Below are 23,114 nucleotides of genomic sequence, written 5' to 3'. Positions count from 1 at the left end.
CTTCTTTAGCAAACCCTAAAAATAATAATCTGTGCTTCAAGGTTTGCCTGCCTTTTGACAGCTTTCTGAAATGCAGTGTGGGAAGTACTTACAAAAGGGGAAGGTGCTGCCCCTCAGCTCCTGATGATTCAACTGCAGCTCTGTGTGTTAAAATCTTGCATCACTTTTGTTTACTGTCAGCCACATCTGCAGAGGGCTACTTTGCGGTACACACTGACACACGTAGTATTGCTTCCGTGGTTGTTTACAGACAGTAGTAATGGAAGTGATTGTATCTTAGATCTCAAAATCCAAGTACGGATAAAATTGCTAAAGTATTTGTGGTTTAATAATCAATCTCCCAACAAATTGTGCCATCTTGCCTGATCCTTTTATTTCTACTTCTGGTGTCTTTAATAACGTTTAGACTGCAAGATAGGAATTAAGATGAAAAACAGTGTGATGAGTCTCCCCTAAGGCCAACAAGAGGAAGGGTTGAAGCCGAGTAACGTGATGTGCTTTGGAAGATGGGCCTAGTGCTGTCACAGTTACGTGTCTACAGCAGTGAAGGATCTTCTAGTTCCTCTAACAGGAAAGTCAGCTCGGGGTGACTAAACCAAAGGAATCCTCACATCTCTTAAGTGTGTTTTCTAGACACCTGTCCTGGTATCAATGTCTGTGTGCATTCAAATATTTGGGTTGCGAATAAAGAAGCTGTCTCCAACCTCATCAGGGAAAACACAGGCTTTGGAAAGACGTCAAGTAGCTCATAAACTGATGAGACCTGAGGAAAGAAAGGGCAGAATCTAGAGCAGAACCAAGGTTCTGGACGTCAGCTACCAAAGAATAGGCTCTTGGAGTTGCCTTTGGAGAAGTTTTCCCTAACCCTGCATGTCTCTGCTCAAACTGCAAGGTCCTAGGAGAAGGCTCAAGCCATTTGACTGAAACTTGACTCTGCAAAGGAAACCTGACATATATTATCAAAATCAGGGAAAACATAAACTTGTTCTAAAATTACAAACATGTTAGACTTCAAGTAATATTGAGCTACCGTATGCAAAAACTTAAAATAATTGGAAAAACACTAGAAAATGTGCCTTCCCCTGGTAGACTCCCGATTCAGGATCCGAGGGACTGTCAGGAAATTTAAAAGTTCTCATCTTCCATCTCTTGCCTCTTTCTGTATCCCTGTGTCTTTCTGTCGAGAATGTCTCAGCATTATGAGAGTAACACATTATTCTGTCTTTCCCAATAGAATTTTGTTGTTTTCCTGCACACATGCCAGAAGGTAATGACCTTACAGTCTCTAAGTTTATTTTTCCTTTTGAAAAGCAGCATGGGCTGAACTAACACCACTCCAGTCCAATTCCAAATGTCTGGTAAAGAGAACCTCGCTAACCCACCACAGCTCAGGTATCTCAACAGCTGGGAAATCACGTATTCAAAACAGGGCTCACAGAACTCACCCTGCTTGGCAAGTGCAGGTTTTGGAGAAGTCAGACACACATCATAACAAGTGACCTGTGCCAACAAAGGGGCAGGGCATAATAATAATCATGTCTTCTACTTTAGGAACAAATTTACTTTCTTAAAGCACTTGGGCAACTATAATTTTACAGTAACATTGAAAAGTAGGTGCCCTGTCCAAATATCAACCAATGCAGGGAGCTGAGGTTAAGAACTACGGAAGGTGTCGCTCTTACCGCTGCTGGGATCAGACTGTCCTAGTGCAGTTGCCTCCCAAAATGGTGAAAGGCACAGTGCTGGAGTTAGGCTGCAAGCACTTGAATCCTGGCTCCAGTCTATGATAATCACCCTTAGAAAAATTGATTCAGCTCATTAAAACATCATCATCTGTAAAACAAGGATAATTATAGAATAGACCTCAAGACTGTTGAAAGGATTCAGTAAGATAAGACACACACATACACACACACACACACACACACACACACAAAACTAACATGGTACCCAGCATATGGCAAATGCTTGGTAAATGCAAACACTCCCCTGCAAGCTGCTGCAAAAATGTATTCATTTTCGTTAGTGTTAATAGTGTGGAGTCCAAAGGGAGGTAGGGAGGAGTGAAAAGCTTCAGATATCTCAGTTATTATTAAAAGTTCCCTGAATATAACCATTTTATCCACAATTTGTACTTTGTGTCTCCAGCTTCACCCTAGGCAAACTCAAGACATCTTCTTAGGTGAGCTAAAATTCGTCTTCCCATTCTTTCTCATGTAATATACGGTCTCTTTCCATCTCCCTTTCTGTCGTCCCCACATTTGAGCTTGAGACCAAATTCATCCCCAGATTTCAGTTGCAACAAAATGGCACAAAGCACTTCAAGGACCCACGTGCCCCTAAAACGTGCCAGCCAAGCCATGGAGGATATCTGTGATGACAACGTCTTAGGAAATCAGTGCTCCTTAAATATGTCCCTGCCAGTGTCTTGTTTATGTTCCTACTTTGAAATTGCATTTCCTAGATTTCTGGGTGCTTCTTGAGCCTCCAGTTTTTTAAAAGCTAATTAGCAGAGGGAAAAGCAGAGAGATCAAGAGACAGGAAACAGATAATGTCATAGCCTTGGACAGAGTCATTGCTTCATATCTGAAAATGCCCCTTGATTTTTTTCCTTTTATACACTGACATACACTTACAAAAGGACCTTTTAATCAAGATCTCCCCTTTTAGGGGAAAACATCCTATTTACCATATACACAGTTAAAATATCCTATGTACAAATTAGAGTTTTTGTCACCAATTGCTTAATTCATTTTGATCCAGTGATTATTACGACTTCTTTCTATTTTGTATCTCCCCGAGTGGGTAGTCTAGGGCACGACACAAAATAGTCTCTCAATTAATGTTAAAGGAAGAAAAGGATTTGAAATAGGAAAAGAGATAAAGAGAGGTAAGGTAGGGAGAGAGGTCTCCATAAGCCAGTCTTCAATTAGCTCAGCTGAGGGTCTAATTACTACTCCGTTTAGCTACTGTCATCCCTCAAGAATAAAGCTCACTTTAATTTATGTAGCAGCAAAATAATCAAAGGAATACAATTCATGATAATATTTTATAAAGTGATTCAAAGCACAGCTTACCATTTAGTATTTACTACTGTGTCCAGTCCTGTCTACTTTGTACATATCCTCTTTAATCCTCCAACTAGCCTCAAGGAAAGAATTATTGTCTTCATTCCATACAAGAAAGAAAAAACCTGAAGTCTACAGACAAAACACCTTGTCCAGAGTCACAGGGCCAGAAAATACAGTGTAGAGGCCTCACTAATTCCCAAGCCCAGGAGCCCACACCAAGACAGGTCTGCCATCAGGTGGTGCTGCTAAAACATGGATAACTAGCTCCTGTGCCAATCCACTAAGGCCCTGCACCCTGCCTATACCTCACACCTCCACACCACACCCGCGGGGCACTCCACACAGCCCCGCCAGCTAGAAGCCATGGGGTAAACCCTGACTGACAAGAGACTTCCCAGCACCCTGCTCCAGCACCATGGCCACTGCCTAAGGCCACTTTGCTTGGTCAGTGTCACCCTGGAGTGGTGGCCAAATATACTTTCATGTATCATGGCTTTGTATCACACGCTGTTACCTGTCTCCAAGGTGTGGAGTGGCTTCAATAACCTGGGGATGGTTCCCAGTCCACCAGCAGAGCTTGGAGAAAGCTGCAAAACCAGCCACATAATTCAGACTCCTGTTTGGGCCTCCTACAATAATAGACTGTTCTGTATCCATCTTGTGCTCAGGCCCTGGGGAAGCAACACCAAGACCTCCGGGGAAGTAAGAGAAATTCCAGAGGAAAGCTCACATCTAGTTCTTTAGTTTGTTTTGCCTTCTTTTTAAGCACAGGGGACTGAACCCAGGGAGCACTGGGTTACCCCCTGAGTCCCCCTCTTTTTTTGACACAGGATCTTACTAAGTGCCTAGGATCAAACCCATGATCCTCCTGCCTCAGTCTCCCAAATGACTGGGATCAAGGCATGCACCACCATGCCCAAATCCTACCCAGTTCTTCAGGAAACATTTCACACCTCTCTGCCACCCACACCTTATCCTCTGTCTGGTTTCAGCCTCCACTTCTGAAAGTGACAGGTTCAAAATGTGTGGCTGTGGGGAGATCCAGCTTCCTTGTGTGCTCACACACGTGCTTACCTGCCTGTTGCTCGTATAGGGCTTTACTCGCTTTGGTCTAAATCAGTTCATTTTCCTTATATCATTACAATAAGTGGGTAAGTAGTACCTCCAGCCATAAAGAAAAGGTAACCTTATAAATTAATGCATGATTATTAAATTAAAAGAACTCATCGCTGTGCACTTTGAGATAATCTTATGCTCCATGAGGAACACCTAATCTGGGGAGATAATGAGGCCTTAGGTAAAGACTCAGGCTCCTCACTCAGACAGTACTGGGCTTGAATCCCAAATTCATCACTTACCACACCATGGGAACTTAGGCCAGACCCAGATCCTTGCTGAGCCTCTGCCCACATCTTTAACATAATAATGGCCTGAAATGGCATAAAGGCATGGTCCTCCTATTGGATCAATAAAGCTCTTCATGCTTTGCCTGACATGTGGTAAATATTTCACCAAGGCCAGATATTCTGAATAATATAGTGGTATCGAGTGGAGAATTAATGGGCCTCAACCCTGAAGTGAAAAAGGAACAGTTTTACTCTGAAAGATCTTTCTGATACTGAGTTTTCTCTAGGGTCTGTCTATCCAGTCGACCAACTCATTTGCTCTGATTCTCCTTCAGGTATTTGGATTCTTGAACTTCATACTCTGGGCTGGAAACATATGGTTTGTTTTCAAGGAGACCGGCTGGCATTCCTCGGGACAAAGATATCTCTCGGACCCAATGGAAAAGCACTCCAGCAGCTATAACCAAGGGGGATACAACCAAGACAGCTATGGGTCAGGCAGTGGGTACAGCCAGCAGGCAAGCTTGGGGACAGCCTCCGAGGAGTTTGGCCAACAGTCCAGTGGCCCTACTTCCTTTACCAATCAGATTTAACAAGGTAGCATTTCCATCTTTCCAGAGCTAGTTTCACCACCTTTCATCTCAGTGGTAGAAAAATTTTTTAAGAATTTGAATCAGTTATCAGTTCAGAGAGTGTTGAATGTAAATCAGAGCTCTGTAGTCCTCAGTGAGGCAGAAAGTCCTGGGTTGTGATGAATAGTACTTAGAGATGAGATGGCATGAAAGAATATATTATTCATCGCAGATGATTAATTGGAGAATGCCTTGTTATATACATACACCTCTATAGTCATTTTGTATGTGTGTCAAGATAGTAGAAGCATTTTGTAGCTTAAAGTCTCTAGTATGTTCTATGCATAAGGTAAATTAAATAGTATTGAGTTTTCCTGTGCATTTTGATGCAGAAGATGTTTTAATGATTCCTAGAAGACAACTTGGTGTTTCACAACATGCATGTATTTTTGTTTTTTAGTTCTAAGCCCTGTAGGACTGCAAGTCTCTATTTGTTTCAGATGATTACTCTATGTTTTCTTAACTTGATGATCAATGCTCATATAATTTAGTGCATGAATAAACATTTTCCCAAATAATAAAATTTGAATTGTATTTATGAAAATTTTCCAGTTTGCACCATGAATTTGTTAAATGGACATTTAAAGAAATATACCCATTCACTACTTTGTATACATTGCAAATTTGTCTCTCTGGCTTTACCCAAGTTCTGAATGCATTGTAACTAAACTTTGGGGGTTTTCCCTATTAGTAGATGGTCAGTGTTATGGTAACTGCCTGATATGTATTCTATTTACTTAGCTAAATATTAACATTCTTGTAACTTTCTATGGTGTCTTGTGGCTCTGTCCTGTGGACCGTGGATAATAAGGCCCAATAGCTGTCTACGCTTAGAGTGGTGTGTTCCTAGAATACTTGGGATGCAGATGTAGATGCTGCTGTGCTGAAGTATTAATCTATAAGGAATATTCTGTAGACCTCCATGGCCAGCAAACATTTGAATCTTATTTATTGGTAAAGCTAATATATCCCTCAATTCAATTATTAAAAACTCTCAAGTCACAGCTCAACAGAATTACTAATTCTGATTTGACTATAACCCGTAAATTAAAAGTGGCTTCCATAGGCCTTTCTGTATTCTGAAGAAGATTCTCATAAAAGAGTCCCCAGAATGCATTCATTATGAAGAAAATGCCGATCTTCACCGTCTCATTTTAATTCAATTAGAACACCCAAGTCAGACAGGAAAGGCAAGCTGAGCATCTGCATTTCCAGATAAAAGTCACTCTCCATGTACAAACCTTCTGTGTGATCTGCGATTTTGGAAGCATTTTAGCACAAAACAATTTTGTGTCTTAGATGATATCTGTAACCAGTTCCTTGATCTGTTGGATAAATCTGTATTGTGATATGTATTTGAATTAAATAAAGTGATTGCATACAGTGCTGGCTGAGCAATGGAGAGTTATAACAATGAAACCTAGCTGGCCTTGTCAAGCTAAATGCAACACCTCCGATTTCTCCCCCAACCTTGCTTTCTGACCCAAGGATGGTTAACTCTATCACTTCACCATTTCAGCATGGGTCATTTTCCCACAGTGAGACCTCCAGTGCACCCAAAAAGGGGAGAGTCACTGGGGACACTATACTGAGGAAAAGCATCAGAAGCTTGCCTTCCAGCGGGAGAGACAGGCTTTAAAATAATCACACTCTGGTATGCAGTGTGCTGCAAAGAGAGGCCTAGGATTCGGTAAGAACATCTCTCAGAGAGGAGTGAGCTATTAGGAGGAAGTTCAGGAGCTTCAGATGTGAACGCAGCAGAAGGTTTCATAAGGACAGGACCGGGGAAAAGAGTCTCCCAGGCAGAGGGCGGCAGGAGCCAGGAGGGGCTGGGGCTGCCTGAGCGGAAGGCGAGAGGAAGATGTGGCCGCTGAAAAGGGCACGGTGAAATCTTGGAGGCCGTGATGGGAATCCTGTCTTTCTGCTAGGGAAGCTAGGGGAAAGCATTCAGGATGTTTAAACAAGGAAGGGACGTAAGAGTAGTGTTTTGCAGTCGCTGCAACATAAAAAGGAAAAGAAAGAAACACATTCTGGGGCTAAGGGAATAAGTCAGAACCCACAACATCTCTTACACCGGGAGTGCGGTGAGAGGGACTGGCATGAGTCCTCCATCCGCAATTTCCAGGACAGCAGCCTGGTCTGACTGCTCCATTCTGCACTGACCAGGCAGAGAAAGAGACCTTGGCTTCACGAAACATTCTGAATGCTCCAAGGCAGAGACGCCCCCATCCAGTGGTGACTCTGAGCTTAGCAGTTTCACGGCAGGTGGGGGCTCTGACAGGTGGAAACTCTGCCCCGGTGGAGCCAGAGACATGCGCCCACCATCCACTGCAGAGTCCTAGTTAAGAGCTGCAGAAAGGGCTGGGGATAGAGCTCAGTGGCATAAGCGCCTGCCTGGTAAGAACAAGGTCGTGAGTTTGAGCTGCAGGAATAAAACCTGGTTTTATTCTTTCAGATTTTAGGAAAGGTGTAGATTTGGCCTTTTCAATAAAGGAGAAATCTGTGCACTAGGTAGGACTAGGTCTATGCTTCTGGACCTACCTTGGAATCTTGGCTCACTGCTCACTGGAGCAATTCAAGGCATGGAGTCACTTTCCTGAACCTTTGTTTCCTCGGAAAAGCGTCCAAGTAAAAAGGTGGGCTCTGAGATCAGAGCACCAAGGTTAGTGTCTCTAACTGCTGTTCACCTGGCACCCCGTTTTCTTCCTCGATGTGTCCCCCAAAGCCCTGGGATGCTTCTGAAACCATACGTAGCTGTAAGACACTGTAAGAAAGTTAAAACCCCAGGGCCCCTGCTACTCCGGGGAACATGGACGGGTAAGTAAATGCCCTGGGAAACACTCTTCTTACTCTTTCAGTGCCCATCTCTGCCCTGGGGATAGCAGTAGTCCTGGCACAGGGGTTGGTATCAGAGTGGACAAGGTCAGCCACGCAGAGGAATTCGAACAGCTCCTGGCACCCAGTGGGTTCTGTCCAGGTGTGGGCTCCCCGGAAAGCACAGCCTGAGACAAAGGCGTGGGTGCAAACGGCTTTCTTGGGCGGTGACTTCTGAAGGTAGGAGTGAGAGTGGGGAGAATGAGACAGGGAAGGAGTAAGAACAGATCCAAGGGAGTGTTGGTGCTGTTGCTGGGACAGCAGGAGGAGCTCAGTTCCGTCAGAATCTCTGAGTTCTGTTCGGAAGGATGCTGGTGATTTCCCAGTGAGGAGCAGTAGGGGAGTTTTACTCTACCAGGCCCTACCCCACTGGCAGAACTGCCTCCGGGGGTGGTGACCTCCCCGAGTTTCTGGGTCACACTTTCCAGCAGAGTGACCACAGTCCTGAGACCTCAAACACCCTCCTTCAGTCCTAGGATCTATCAGGCAGTAGGCCGGGGGATGGCGACTGAGGACTGTATCACAGCGTCCCTTCCCTCATTCCCAGGACAGTGAGCTTGAGGAAGGGTGGGAGGGAGGTGCTTGCCAACATGAGCAGCAATGATCTGTCGAGCGGTGCCTGGAATTACAGGCTTGTCAAGGGAGAGCAGCGTAGACCCGAACCCAGGTGCTGCAGTGACCCGTGACAGGGGAGCATTACTCACACCATGCAGGCTGGAAACAGGTCTGCACATAACCCCGCCTCCTAGGGTAGTGACGAGAGTAACCCTGCTATGGATGGAGAAACTGAATGACCTGGACAGCACTCTGCTTAGCGAGTTGGCTCAGGGAGTTGAATTAAACACAGAGGTAAAAATCTGCCCCAAGCTTATAGAAGCCCAAGTTTTTATAAGAAACTTCTACATTGAGCAAAATGCGGTTCCTGTCATCTTGGAGCTTATACTCACATTTGGAAGCATCAAGTATCAGACAAGTAAATAAAGCAAATGTGTAAGAATAAATTTTGATTGATGTAGAGAAGAGAAACAAAGGGCAGAGTGTGTAGGAGTGGCGTGGAGGGGCCGGTCAAAGCCTCTCTAAGGAGGGGACTTTTAAGCTGAGACTGGAAGACATGGAGAACAGGGAGAGTCCATCCTGAGGAGAGCAGCGAGGGCATCCCAGAGCCTAGGTGGTGACCACCCAGTGTCTCTGAAGGTTGGAAAAGAAGGAACTGGTGGGCTGGGACATCCAAGGTGAGGCCCAGGGGTTTGGGCTGCAGCTGGGTAGGAGAGACCTCAGAGAACAGGAAACAGGCTCATTCTAAGTAAGGCAGGGAGCCGTGGGGCAAGAAACAGGGCACTAGCGTGGTTCAGCTGTCTTTGAAAAGATCCCTCTGTCGATTTCCCGGCTTTTGTATTGTCCTCTAGTTAGTTAAGATGTCAGCACTGGGAGAAACTCAATGAAAGCTTCCTGGGATGCTAGGTACTATTTCTGTAACATCCTATAAGTGGGAATGCCAAAAATAGATTGATACATCAGTTAATTTACTTGCAATTCATTAATTTCCTACCATGTGCCAACCTCTGTTCTAGAAGCTAGTGATACAGACTTTGAATCAATTAGCTCTGAGGAAGACAAACATTATCTGAATGATTGTTGGGCAAATAGGGCATATGAAGATAAAGAAATGAGATAGAGTGAAACAGTATTAAATGTCAGGAAGGACCTAAAACAGGATGTCGTGAAGAACAGAGGTGGGGGAGAACTGGCAGAGCATGGGAAGCCAGAAGCCCTGGATAAGAATCCATGGCCTAAGCCAGAGTCAGGGCCCTGAGCTCCCAGCTACAACTCAGGCTGGTCACCGGGTCTTAACTCTGGTGTGGAGATTTATTAAATAGCCGGAGAGGAGCACATCCTCCTTACAGTCAAGCATCTCATGCTTCTAAAAGTTCAACTACCTTGACTTCATTGGACCCGCCCAGCAAAAGGTGCATACCACTATCTCCTTTTGAAACTGAGGGATCGACCTGATTCCCCCACAGGCAGACCCTGCGACAAGAATTCACAGACAAGTTAAATGTTGGGGAAGTGAGCTGAAGCAGTGCGGGAAGCAATAAACCTTCCGTTCTGGAGAAGGCGGCTGCTGTGGCCAGGTGGGGCTCAGTCCCATTGGAAAGCATGAGACGCAGGACAGGACACAGCTCACCCCCAAACCTGGGGCAGAGGAGCCACTCTGTCAGTCACCAGAGCACGGCTGCTTGGGAAGGGTGACCGTGCCCGGCACTTGCCAACTTCCCGGTGCATGAGCTGTGCCAGTGGAAACAGCAGCACCGAGCATCCGCAGAGCTCCCGCGAGGGGGTTGGGTCAGCATTCGCGCCGGGCTGTTCCGAGCGGACGCGGAGGGACCAGCCGGCATCTGCCTCGCTGCGGGTCAGCAGTGTTAGGCAGGTTGGCCAACCTGATGCCAGGGAAAGTATCTGAATGGGAGTTCTTTCTCTTTTGACCGTAAGACATAGTTTCCTCCTTTATTCCCTGGGCCACTCCATGTGTACATATAACTTTAACCCAATATGCCGTGTGATTTTACCTAGACGTCCATAGGTACAAGTTTAATAACCTCCATGAAGTAACAGCTTTTACTTACTTTAATTATTTAGGCAGCTGGTGAACTAAATAAGCACTTTGCACTTAACCATAACAACACAACACTAGCAATACTGCTATTATTCCTATGCAACAGATTAGAAACCCAAAATTCGGGGAAGTTAGATAATGATAAAATGCTTGCGAGAACCCTCACCAATGAAGTAATCTTTAATTGCTTCTGTCTACTGAGTGCCTGTCTAATCTGCACAGAAAATTATATTACACACTCTACATCCATTCTCACATTTAATCCTTACAGGAAGTGGAAGATAAAACACTTGTATCCATTGAACATGTGAGAAAACTGAGACGTATGGGACTAGATGTGAGTGGCTGCTCAGGGTCACTGAGATGGGAGTGGGAGGACCCACCAGGTGCAGAAACCCAGGTCCCTGTGCATCTCAAACTCAAAGCTGTAAAGTACCTTTCTACGTTGTGAGAGTGCTACCACGCCATTCTCTTACCTTTTAAGCCAGGTGTGATTTGTCTGGCCAACAAGGACACAACCAACGAAGACCCAGACCATCAAGTGCTTTGAGATTTCTACAGAGAGCCTGGGCTCCCGACACCTGGAAGGAGAACTTTTCTCAGAACCATTTGCCAACATGCATAAAGCCAGACCTAACTCAAGAAATGAATCAAGTTGCTAAGACTGCTAAAGGTCCAGCTGAACGAAGAATGATTTCATAACATGCTCGATGGAGCCTGAGCTTTGCTGGGCTTCGGGGCTTAGCAGAATGCTTTCAGCAAGTGTCAGCACCACTGTTTCCATGAAGGGCCCTGGGTCCTCTGATGGCACCTGGAGACTCACCTCTGTGAATAGTATGCCCTGGCTACAAAAGGGCCAAGGAATCATAGAGTGAGCCTCACTTGTGTTCCTCGAAGTCTTGTGTTTCCCTGAGAATATTTTAACTCTAACTGAGAATTTCCTTTCAACAGACAGAGACCCCACTGTCCGGGCCCTGGCTTGGTGAAGAAAGCACTTGAAGGCAGGCGTAATAACCCCACGAGGCTTCCTGGTGATGGAGAGGGAGTTTGCCTTTGAGCCTCTGTTATTCTATCCCTGTATCGATCGCTTGACCTCTTGTAACTTAAGAGGGTCTAATTGGCCACTGGCTCATCGGAGCTCGAAGTCGTCTCTGTCCTTGCTTGAAACAATTTCAGGTAATATTGTAACTCGCACTGTATACTGGCAGGTATTTTTCTTGTAGAGATAAGCACCTTCTCCAGATTTCTTCCATCTGCTTACACAACAGACACCTACTCCTCTCCTCAGCTCCCCGAAAAGTGACAGATATGTCCATGCCAGTCCCAGGAAGCTGGAGCCTGGGGCCCTTTCCAAAAGACAGACAGTCATGGGCAAGGGGCTAAAAATGACTAAATGTAATAAAGCGAGTGTAAGGTCTGCACCACTGCTCTGTGCCCCTCCTGCCCCTGTTCCACCCTATAAAAGCCCCTTGCCCACCTGTGCATGGTGAGATGGTGAATTGAGGCAAATGGGCCCCTTCTCCTCAGAGCTAGCTTTTAGTGAGTTCTTTTTCCTGTTTACCAAAATAATTGGCCTCTTTTGATTCGGTCAGCAGCAAATAAACAAACCTAAGCAAGTGAACCTGAGTAACCAGTAACACGTTCCTGCTCTCCTGCCACTCTGACGATCACAAGAAAGCAAAAAACCCCAAGCACCCCCAAGCAGGGTGGGTGGGGTCTTCACGTCTCCTGGGATCACATCACAGGGTTAGGGGACGAACTGCAGATAACCCAGTGACTGCTGCGATGCATCTCTTTGCTGGGATCCAACATTCCTCCTAGATATTTATTTTCTCCTCTGGTTTCTTCACACAATCAAGTCTATTCTGACTGATTGCTACAGCTGTATCACTTCCGAAACTTGGTAAAAGTAAGTGACAAGTTGTGCCAAGTGTTACTGGCCTTTTCCCAAGTTCTTTGCTAATCTCACCGTCCTGGAGCTTATACACCTTCTGTTAAAGGGTCACAGTTTGTGACGATTTCTGCACCTGTAGAGCTTAGCGGACTGTGCCTCAGACACTTGCAAGGAGTGCATTTCACACTGTCAGTTGCCACAGATGAGACGGGGTCAAGTCTGTCTCGGGAGCTGAGAGCTCTACTGTACCTTTAGGCACTTGGTATTTCCATGGGCGTCCAAGCTTTTAACTTGCCCACAGCACACCAAGTGCAGAGGAACTGACTGGGGCCACATACAAAATATTTAAGCAATGAGCCTTCCTACTTTTATATTTTTACTTATTAAATTCTTAGTAATTAAATCAGAAAATTTACACATCTGTTTAATAATAAATGCTTGCTTCACAGAACGCACGTGTGGGTAGCGGTTTACTCTCCCACACAGTAAAAGCATGTGAGCTCTGATGCACACGTTCCTGCTGGGCAGACAGTGGTGGCACAGGAGGCAGAGTTAGCCCTGAGCCAGGCCTTCCTTTGCCCATGAAGCCCCACAGATCGAGTCCTGAAAGAGATTGCTAAAAACCGCACAATAAGACCTGCAAATCCAGCACTCCGGGAGCCCAGACTGAGCAGTTTAGAGACTTAACAAGATGCTATCTCAAAATTATACAATAAAAAAAGACTGGGGATGCAACTCAGTGCAAAGGTCCTGTGTCCAATTCCCAGCACTGGGAAAAAAAACCCACATAATAACGTTGAAAGTGTGTGACCTTGCTGCATTCTTAGTGTCCAGGGCTGCACACAGACTGTGGGATGCGGGTTGGATACACGTGAGCTTTATGGCATACACGGATCATATAAATTCCTAGCAGCAGAACATAAACATCAGCTTGGAGTCAGGTAGACCTGGAGTCAAATCCTACTTCTACCATGCAAACCAAGCTGTTCAATCTTGGATAGGACCTCAACATTTCTGAGCCTCCTGTGACTGCCAGCCATCTAAGAGGAGATGACCTCTACCTGTATTAGTTTATGCAGACTTCTGAGAAAATTACTTGATTTACTGGCTTAACACAAATTTATCAGATGATAGTTCTGCAGGACAGAAGTCCAACATAGGGTTCAAGGAGAATCAATTCCTCATCATTTCCAACTTTCAGGGGCCACATACATTCCCTGGCTTGTGGCCCCCTTGCCCCATCTTCAAAGCTAGACAGAACAGGTCAGGTTCTTCTAACATAGCGTAACCCTAACTTTTGGCTGCCTCTGACCCCCACTTTTAAGAATCTCTGTCATCGCAGTGGGCCCACATGGACAATGCAGAATAATTTCTCACTTTTAAGGTTAGCTGATCAGCAACCTTATTTCCATCAGCAACCTTCGTTCCCTTTTGCTACTTAATCTACCCCATTCTTTATGTTCCAAGAATTATAATACGGACATCTTCAGCCATTATACTGCATACTAGTCTGTAAGTAAAAGGGGAAATGATGCAATGTAGCAAATTTCTTAGCAGACTTACTTCAAATTCTCAGTAGCTGGTAATGATCAAAACTAATCATTGTTCTGAAAATTAGTACCAAGTTCTTGTTGGGAATCAACCAGTTCTCATTCTCTTGGTCTGCAGTACCTGCTGAAGCCTCTAATGAATGAAAATTCATCCTTTACAGACAGGATCTTTGGTGCCATGTGCTTACTGCATCCAGCAAGATAAATAAGACATAATTTTTGCTTCCATGTTTCTACAGACCAATGAGAGAGATTACGCACAGACCTAAAATTATATCTTCATTTGTTATTTGCTCTTTCTCTCTCTCACTTGAATATCAGCTCCATGAAGGGCTGGGACTTTACTCCCGGATGTGTGACCTGTGTCCCCTATACCTGGAACAGTGCTGGGACTACACAAAGTATCATGTACTCCCCAGATAATCACATTAAACAAACCCTTATGGTATGGATTGTTCATAGAGTACGAACAGTAGCATCACACAGGCGATACACTGATTACGGTTCCTCCTCTACTAAGCCACCTGCACCTTCTCACAAGAGGGAGTAGCTTACCCTTGGGGATGCCCCTGGCACTCCACGCACGCTACTGTCACCAAATATTTCCTCCGCCCAGGGCTCCACACAATGGTCTGCTGGAGGGAAGGAACAGTGTCCTCGTCCGTATCATCCTTAGACCCTCACAAGGGGTCTGATGAACGAGCTCTGAAATCTCAGTCCCCAGGCCAGGCCTTCTCCACTGATCAGAACTGTTACTCAGCTGCATGCGGCATGTCTCCATGAAGGTCCCTGAGGCCTGGAGGAGGCCTGGAGTCCCCAAGTGCCTGCCCGTCTCCTCCCCCTTCTCTCTCCACCTCTTGGCAAGACTGATGATCTCTCCCCTTGTCTCTACCTGTGGGAATAACAGGGACTCTGACAGATCCAGTTGGTGAAGTTAGTTGGCTCGGTCAGCAACTTGGTAGTCATTTTGATCCTCTTTTCTCCGCATCTCCATGACTTCTAAAACTTGTCCCTTTAGTGTCCCCAGTTTCCTGCTATTCCTGGTACAAATCTCTTTTTCCTGATCTTCACTGTGGGTCAACAGTCCCCAGACTGGCTCCCCAGGGGTTCTTTCACCATCCTGACGCCCTGTGCATGGTAACCCACTACCCACTCCCTAGCAGGTCCGCAGCATCTCCATGGCTCCTGTTGCCCTGCAGACAAATGCTGGCCTCCAGGAGTGACAGCGAGGGTCGCCCTCCGGTCCCCATAGCCTCCTTCCCAGCCTCAGAATGTCCCACAGGCTGTTCTCTCTGCCTGCAGAGGGATTCACAGACTCAGCTCAAATGTCACCAGACAGGCATCTCTTGGTCCCCCAACCTAAGTTGTTCCCCACTCAAATTTGTCACCCCAAGCTACCCCATCAAGCTGTGACAGATTCTCAAATCAAAATCAGTAACTTTCATGTTTGTTTATTGTGACCATAGTGCAAGCGACCAACCTTGTCAAGAGGTATTTATCCCCCATAAAACGAAGCATCGTGGAGGCAGGCATTTGTCTATAGTTCCCCGCCCTCTCAGAGTGATGGTACACAACTGGCATTCAGTCTGCATTGACTACCGGACACCAAACAACGAACGCATGAATAAATGTGCATGTAGATGAATAAGCACAAAGCAAGCGTGGATCTAACTCATGAGGTTATAAAGAAATGGTTCCAAGATGTGCTCCAGTGAATTCCTCCCCAAAGTAATGTTCTAAATTACACATTTGAAAAGAAGTATCTGAGCATCTGAAGCAATGGGAATTCTTGTTGATCAACAGTGTCAACGGTAGTCTTGTGCAGGTAACTGAGATATCAGTTAATCTTTATGTGGGTGTTATTTTTAGTGGCTCTGTGTTCCTGAAACCCACAGAGGGCTTGGTGACTTAAAATTGGTAGTGGCATTTGCTTCGGCAGACAAGCCGTGTAACAATTCATCATTGTGACAGGTGCTGAGGAGTTCAAGGATATTTCTTTCCCTGCTTTCCTAAGTCATATCTCAGAAGGACATATATTTTGTTAGGGAAATTAGAATTCCCCCAAATAAATTCTTCAGTGTATTAATATCTCTGTTGAGCTTAAGATTGGATATTTCTGTTTATAACTTGATTATCTTTATTTCTACCTGCCCAATTTCAAACATGCCAAGAAAAAGACATATTGCCAGCTGTTTCTGAGTTTCAAAAGGACAATTTCATCAAAACTGCATTTTTAAAACCCTGTATGCACACCATGGTGAGATTGTGCTCTGAAACAGAGTAAAACAAAAATCCCTTTAAAGAAGTAAATCTTGTTATTCTAGGAATCCAAATTTCTCCAGGCTAAATCACATTCTCTTCAACATAGAAGCACCAATCAAAATTTATAGTATATCGTATTTTATTCTTCGGTACATATTGAGCTCAAACTCTGACAGAGGAAAGAAAAGTCTGCTGGGCTTGAAAGCTCACATGCTGGAGATACAAAAAAATGAGGAAAATAAAGGTATGAGAGGAGGTGGGGAAGTCCAGTTCCCTAGACAAAGGCAGACATGTACTTGAATAGATGTGTTGCAGAGCAGCAGGGGAGGAATAATCACCGGGTCCACCAAGGGGAGAGCAGAGAACCCCACCGCGCCAACAGCAGGGGCTCAGAGCACTCCCAGTGAGGACCTTGCCCTCTCGCAGGAGGAGCACAGGAAACAGCTTCTTGGGAGTGAGGAACAGAAGCATGCCTCTGAAAGGTCCTCCGCAGAGAGGGAGGAAAGAATTTACCGTTTCTCCACTGGGGATCTGGTTTTATAGTTGTGGATTCGTGTCTGCATTTATTATGGGCCTTGTAGCCTGAAGGATGAAGACCGTCTGGGTTTGGTGTGAAAATCATGCATGGGATACTCTTGAGAGAGAAAAATTCAAACTTTCTAACTAATTAAGACTAAAGTAATTATAACTACAGTAAAAACAGAACTGGGTAGAGGGCACAAGAATAGGAAGGTTAAGTGTCCTTTACCTATCTTTTGACATGTTTGGTTTATAAAGTACCTCTATGTGTCATTTATACAAAAATAAATTCAGATTTTGTATGTACACAGTTAAACCCCTTCAGAAGGCTTTGAAAGCCAGTCCCTCCCCGCATGAGTTCCCACTTCCGGAAAGGATGCTGAGCGCCCTTCACCTCGTCAGGGAGAACAATTCCTACAGATCTTCCATGAAACTTTATGCTGAGCTGAGCGTTCTCACCTGGTTCCTTCACACCGTGGGCATTAAAATCCTAAATTTGGAACGCATGGGTAAACCAAAGAGATTCTGGACCTTCTTCACGAGCAGTGACTGACAGGAGAAAGCCTACATTTTGTTACATTTTCTGTGTTAATTAACAGGATAACAGGCACTGATCCCACGTAGATGGGCATGCTGGCTGTGTCTCTGCAATTGCAGGGCATGTTTTATTCATGAGTGAGGCCCAGCACGCTCCTGAGAGCACGAGCATCAGAAGCAGTTTCTCCCCCTCTCAAGCACCAGAACAGTCTGCACAGGGACAGGCAGTCACGTGAAATTAAAGGACCCTGCTGCCCCCACCACCCCCGCCCCGTTATAGTATTATAAGGCAATAAAGCCCATGCTGGTGGCCATCTTTACTCAGAAATTTAATTTCCACTGAATAGACAGGCTTTGAAGCGCTGCAGGCCACCTGCTGGCAGCAGTGCTCTATGGGCTGATGACAAAGCCACATCCTTCCAGGCGGTTTTGCCAATGCCTAGCCAGCAGGAAGAAAGGGCCAGGCAAGGGGACCCACTGCATTGTGGTGGTAAGCTTGGCCCAGTGCCTGCTAGCCCCGGGCAACAAATCCCAAAGAAGTAGACAAACCACCAAACGAGATGTTACATAAATCACAGAGGGCAGGAGGATTCGTCCTGCCATGCAGCACTTCCACGCAGCCTGAATCCTGACTCAGCTGTGGGTGTGCTGCCTGACCTGCACAGGGCCTCATTATAAAGGCCATCTGTCCCATGCAGGCCATGGACAGCAGCAGCAGGAATACGCAGAAAGAGGACAGCAGGAGAGACTGTGAGAGACAGAGAGAGGACTAGACAGGCAGCTGTCACTGCACAGACACACAGACAGAGGCAGAGGGACACGGAGATACCATAGATAGGCACTGACTAAGCAGGACGTGAAGGCCACTGGGATGGAGGGACACAGTGTAGCTTCGTGGAATGGGTGCAGCTGTGGGCAAAGAATCATGGTGTCCATGTCAGCTGCATGGGGTCACTCAGCAAATACGCTCTTCAGCAAGTTTCTCAACTTCTTGGAGCCTAATCATAGATACACAGTGAATATTTTTTTTTCTTTTTTCTTTTTTTTTTTTTTGTCTTTTTGATAAAGGGTCTCATTCAGGCTGGCCTTGAGCTCACTTATGGTTCAAGTTTGTCTCAAACTCACAACGATCCTCCTGCCTCAACCTCCCGAGTGCTGGAATTACAGGCATGCACCACCACGCCCAGCCTCCCAGTAAATATTTAAACAAGCCAGTATTTCTAAAATTTCATAGAGACTTCTACACCCAGGAAAACGGAGTGAACATATTTTCACAGTATTTCTGGGGAAATTATTAAATATGATAAAGCAGGCTAGTCTAAAAGGTAGAGTCAGGAAGGGCCCTTGGGACATAAAATCCTCCTGGCAGTGAGCGCCCTGGGGTTGCTTCCAGTCTCAGGTACCTCCAGCTGGGCACTAGAGAAGCTGCCACCAGAAGTGCCAAGCCCACAAAGATCTCTGAATCAAAGGATCAGGAAATGGTGGCGTAGAGAGGCCAAAAAAGTAGCTAGAAAGTCAGCACTTCTACTTCGCCGCAGTAAACACAGTTACAAGCAGCCATGCCCCTCCGCCAGGTCAACAGAGGACCAGTGCTCGGCCAAAACTGCCACCTCCCCAGCTGCCACAGAGCCCAGAGTTACCACATCAGAGCACTGTCGAGGGTGGCTAAGACAGAGCCCAAGGATGGCCATCTTCAGTAGCAAAAATACAAGGCCTCCCCCCGTCAGAATGTCCAGGACCTTCTCCATCTCTACAGGGTGGGTGGGTCCCTAGGGTCCTGGTGGACAAGTGGAGCCTTCCCCACCTTTCAACAGCAATGAGGCAACTCCACCCAGGGTGTTGGAGTCACATGGGGAACAATAGCAAGGCGCTCTGCTGCCACCCAGGCTCAGGAAGCCAGAGCTGTCACTCTTGACCACAAGCAACAAGGATCCCAGCCCCACACACACATGCACAAGCACACAAGCACATACACACGCACCCACAATGTCACTCCCAGTGGAATCCACAGAGGGAGCCTGGACTTCCACTCAGACCTGACGGGAGGCCCCTTTCTTCTCTGCCCACTGATGAAGTACAGAGGAAGCTGTCTAAACAAAGGCTTAAATATGATGGAGACACTCACCACAGAACAACCAAAACCAGGTTTCAAGTTCTAAAACCCACCCAACACAAACCAAAACTGTACATAAATCAATAAAATTTTAATATATATATATGTCAAACTGAACACAAAAAGACAACGGCCACTAACACCAGGATGGCAAGAATAGGAGTTATCTGACTCAGATCTTGAAGTAACCAATATAAAAACACTTACACAAGCAATTGAAAATATGTACAAAATAAATTTTATAGTCTGACCGAAAAAAAAGGAAACACACAGGAAAAATCAAATGGAAATTTCAGAACTGAAAAATAAAGTAACTGGAAATTTTTTGAAAAGTTGAATGAACAGAGGAAAGAATCGGTGAATTTGAAGACAATACAAATTATGCAATCCAAACCACAGAGAGAAAACAGACCCAAAAATTAACAGAGCCACAGGAACTTCTAGAACTATAACAAGAGATCTAACACTTACGTCCCCAAAGCCCTGGAAGAACAGGAGAAAAAAAAGTGGCAGTGGGTGAGGTCCAAAAAATACAAGAAGAAATAATGGCTGAAAATTTCCCAAATGTGAAAGATACTATCTGCTTCCTTTGCATTCTTAGTTCCGTCTTCTAACATCTCAGAAGTGAAATTTGTTTAAATGCCCAATCTGTTTAAAATTTCAGCCTCCTCCAACTCCCATCAATACATCAAGTCTCCTTCCCCGGCAGTGTGTTTTTCTCGAGTTCTCATCACCCCAGAGGAAATCCATGGTGTGTGTACCAGCATCGTCTTTTGTGTGTCTCCCTAGGAAAGTGTTTGCTTTAGGGAGGCAGCCTCTGTTCCCTGTTGTATCCCCACTGCTTTCACCAGTGTCAGACTCACAGTGAGTACTCAGAAAGGTTTGTTTGGTAAATTCATTGCAGGTTAACTTCTGCGTGTGTGGTTTAGGTAAAGTGTAAATGTGTAAAGTTAACAACACCACATTTCCATGTTTTTGTGAGTAAATGAGGTAATGTTCAAAACACAACTTCCTCACAATATATAAGGAACACTTGCAACTCAACAACAAAGAACTTGACATTTCTATGAAGAACATACCCAAATAAACAGGATGTGGTGGTGCATGCCTACAATCCCACCACTCTGAAAGTCCCACATGAGTAATTTAGTGAAACCCTGCCTCAAAAAAACTTTTTTTTAAGGCTGGGGACATAGCTCGCTTCAAAGGATTCAATCCCAAGTTCCACAAAAGAAAGATACAGAAATAGTCTATATGCACATGAAAATACGCTCAATGTCACTAATCATTAACAGGATGTAAATCAAAACCCATAATGAAATATTACCTCGTTAGGATGGCTAATATCAAAACACAAAACATGAAATAAATGCTGGCAAGGAAATAGGGAAAGAGGAACCCTCTACACTGTTGGTGACATTTTCTAAAATATTAAAAACAGCATTACCATATGATCAAGCCATTTCATTTCTGAATATATCCCCAAAGAAATTGAAAGCAGGTACATGAACAGGTCTTTGTACACTCATGTTCATAGAAATGTCACAATAAGAAAAAGTAAAAGCAACTCAATTATCCACAAATGGTTGAATATGTAACTCGGGAGGCTGAGGCGTGAGGATCACTCTAAATTTGAGGCCAGCCTGAGCTACAAAGTGAGTTCAAGACCTGCCTGAACTGCAGAGTGAGACTCTGACTCCAAAAAAAATATGTAAAATGTACATTTGTACCTGCAACGGAGTATTGCATCACCTTAAAAAGAAAGGAAATGCTGGCACTTGCTACATCTTGAGATGAAACTTGGGGCATTATGCTGAATGGAATAAGCCAGCTACAAAAAGTAAACCACAGCAGGACTTAACCTGAATGAGGCACCTGAAGTAGTCAAATTTACAGAGGCACAAGGTGAAACAGTGACTTCTGGGGCTGTGGGGAGGAGATACGGGAGTGAGTGTTAAACAGGCACAGAATTTCAGATCACAAGATGAAAAGAGTTCTAGGGATAAATGGTGACAATGAACGCACAGCAACACAAATGAGCTTAACGCCACTGGACTCCATCTCTCTCCAGAAGGGACGCTCATCGTCAAGAAATCAAATACTAACAAGTGCTGGAGAGGCTGTGGGGGAAAGGAACCCTTCTGCGCTGTTGGTGGGAATATTAGCTAATACAACCACTACAGAGCCAGTATAGAGATGCCTCAAAAAAACTGAAACTAGAAATTCCACTTGACCCACCTATTCCTTTTCTAAGTATTTTCCCAAAAGGCTTAAAGACAGCATAGTACAATGATACCTGCATATCCACGTTTATAGCAGCACAATTTACAATAACATCCATAAACAACATCTATCAACAGATGAAGGAGTAAAGAAAATATGGTATTTATACATGCAGGAGTACTGCTGCACCACAAAGAAAGATCACCTTGAGTCATTTAAAATGGATGCACCGCAGAGGATATAGCTCAGCAGCACAAGCTACTGACTGGCAAGCGCAAGATCGCGAGTTCGATTCCCAGTACTCCCCTCCTCCAAAAACAGACAAAATAGATGCACCTTGAGACCATAATGTTAAGTGAAATAAATCAGGCACACAACCCTAAATATCACATGATTTCTCTTATATAGGAAGCCCAAAATATGAATAAGAGCGAAAACAGGAAGACAAACTTTGTTCAGATGGGAAGGGGATCAAGACATGGAAGGAGGGATAGAGTGAAAATACATCATGTACATGTACACTCCCCACAAGGAACGTGATCATTACGTACTGCAAACACATACTAATACATAAAAACTGAAAAAATGGCTACATTATAAAGTTCATGTGTATTTAAAAACAAAATTTAATCCCACAACTTAGACTGTATGGACAACATACTAAATGCTCAAGAAATGGTAGATGACGGGATCCGAAACTTATTCCAGAACCAACTTGTGTCTCTGAAGCAGCATTATGGCTAGTTATATGAGTCAGTCTCACTGCCCTTTTACACCAGCCCCGCCTCTAGGCAAGATCCGCAGAGTCATAGGTGAGAAGGGGAGGGGCAGGGTCAGTGGCTGCAGTAACACCACCCCGGAAGCCGAGTGCGACTGCCTGGCCACAGAAGACGCTGTCTCTGCTGGAAGGACAGTGAGTTTCTGATCTCCTCTCACTGCACAAAAACAAGAGAGCTGGCCACCAACTAGCAGAATTTGATTAGGCCTTGGAAAGGCGTCAGTATCCCACATGTCCCGATGTCTGACATATCCCAATGTCCTCAGCCAGGCTCTGAGTTCATTCCACAAAGTCATTGGGAAAAACGATCGAGAATCTCCAAACTGCACTATTGTCATTAACTTCCCATTGGAAGGGACAGAGGGATCTTTGCTAGTAGAAAGGAAAATGTACTTATTTGGAGAAATTTCTTTTTTAAAAAAAAGACTTTTTTATTAGCTTTAATTTTTATTAGCAGATGTTTGCATCGTTGGGTGTTAGTACAAAATACATCTTAATTATTTTATTTCCCCTTCCTCTCCTCTCCCTCCCTCCCCCCTCCCTCCATCTCTGGACCCCTTTCCCATTTGATAAAGATCCATCTCACTGCTTCCTGTTGTCTATCTTTTATTTTGCTCTTTGTTTATACTTTGGGATTCCCATAAAAAGGGAAAACATGTGATATTTAAATTTGTATGTCTGATTTGTTTCACTTAACATTA

At 44.8% G+C, this 23,114-nt stretch overlaps 1 protein-coding gene and 1 long non-coding RNA gene across 2 annotated transcripts in view; one reads left to right on the top strand and one right to left on the bottom strand.

Moving 5' to 3' along the window:
- Positions 1-6,435, top strand: part of Synpr (synaptoporin) — a 181,192-nt gene extending 174,757 nt beyond the window's left edge. The window contains exon 5 of the mRNA XM_005409042.2: positions 4,753-6,435. Coding sequence (XP_005409099.1) covers positions 4,753-5,010 — 258 coding nt within the window. The 3' untranslated portion in view covers positions 5,011-6,435. The remainder of the gene's footprint in view (positions 1-4,752) is intronic.
- LOC102023946 overlaps positions 1-23,114 on the bottom strand; it is a 97,959-nt gene that overhangs the window by 64,255 nt on the left and 10,590 nt on the right. The gene's annotated exons all lie outside the window — the stretch shown is intronic.

This window comes from Chinchilla lanigera, unplaced genomic scaffold (assembly GCF_000276665.1).
Source record: "Chinchilla lanigera isolate Chin_1 unplaced genomic scaffold, ChiLan1.0 scaffold00116, whole genome shotgun sequence".
Classification (NCBI taxonomy): domain Eukaryota; kingdom Metazoa; phylum Chordata; class Mammalia; order Rodentia; family Chinchillidae; genus Chinchilla; species Chinchilla lanigera.
The sequence above is the reverse complement of the archived record's forward strand: the minus strand, read 5'-3'. Positions and strand labels throughout refer to the sequence as shown.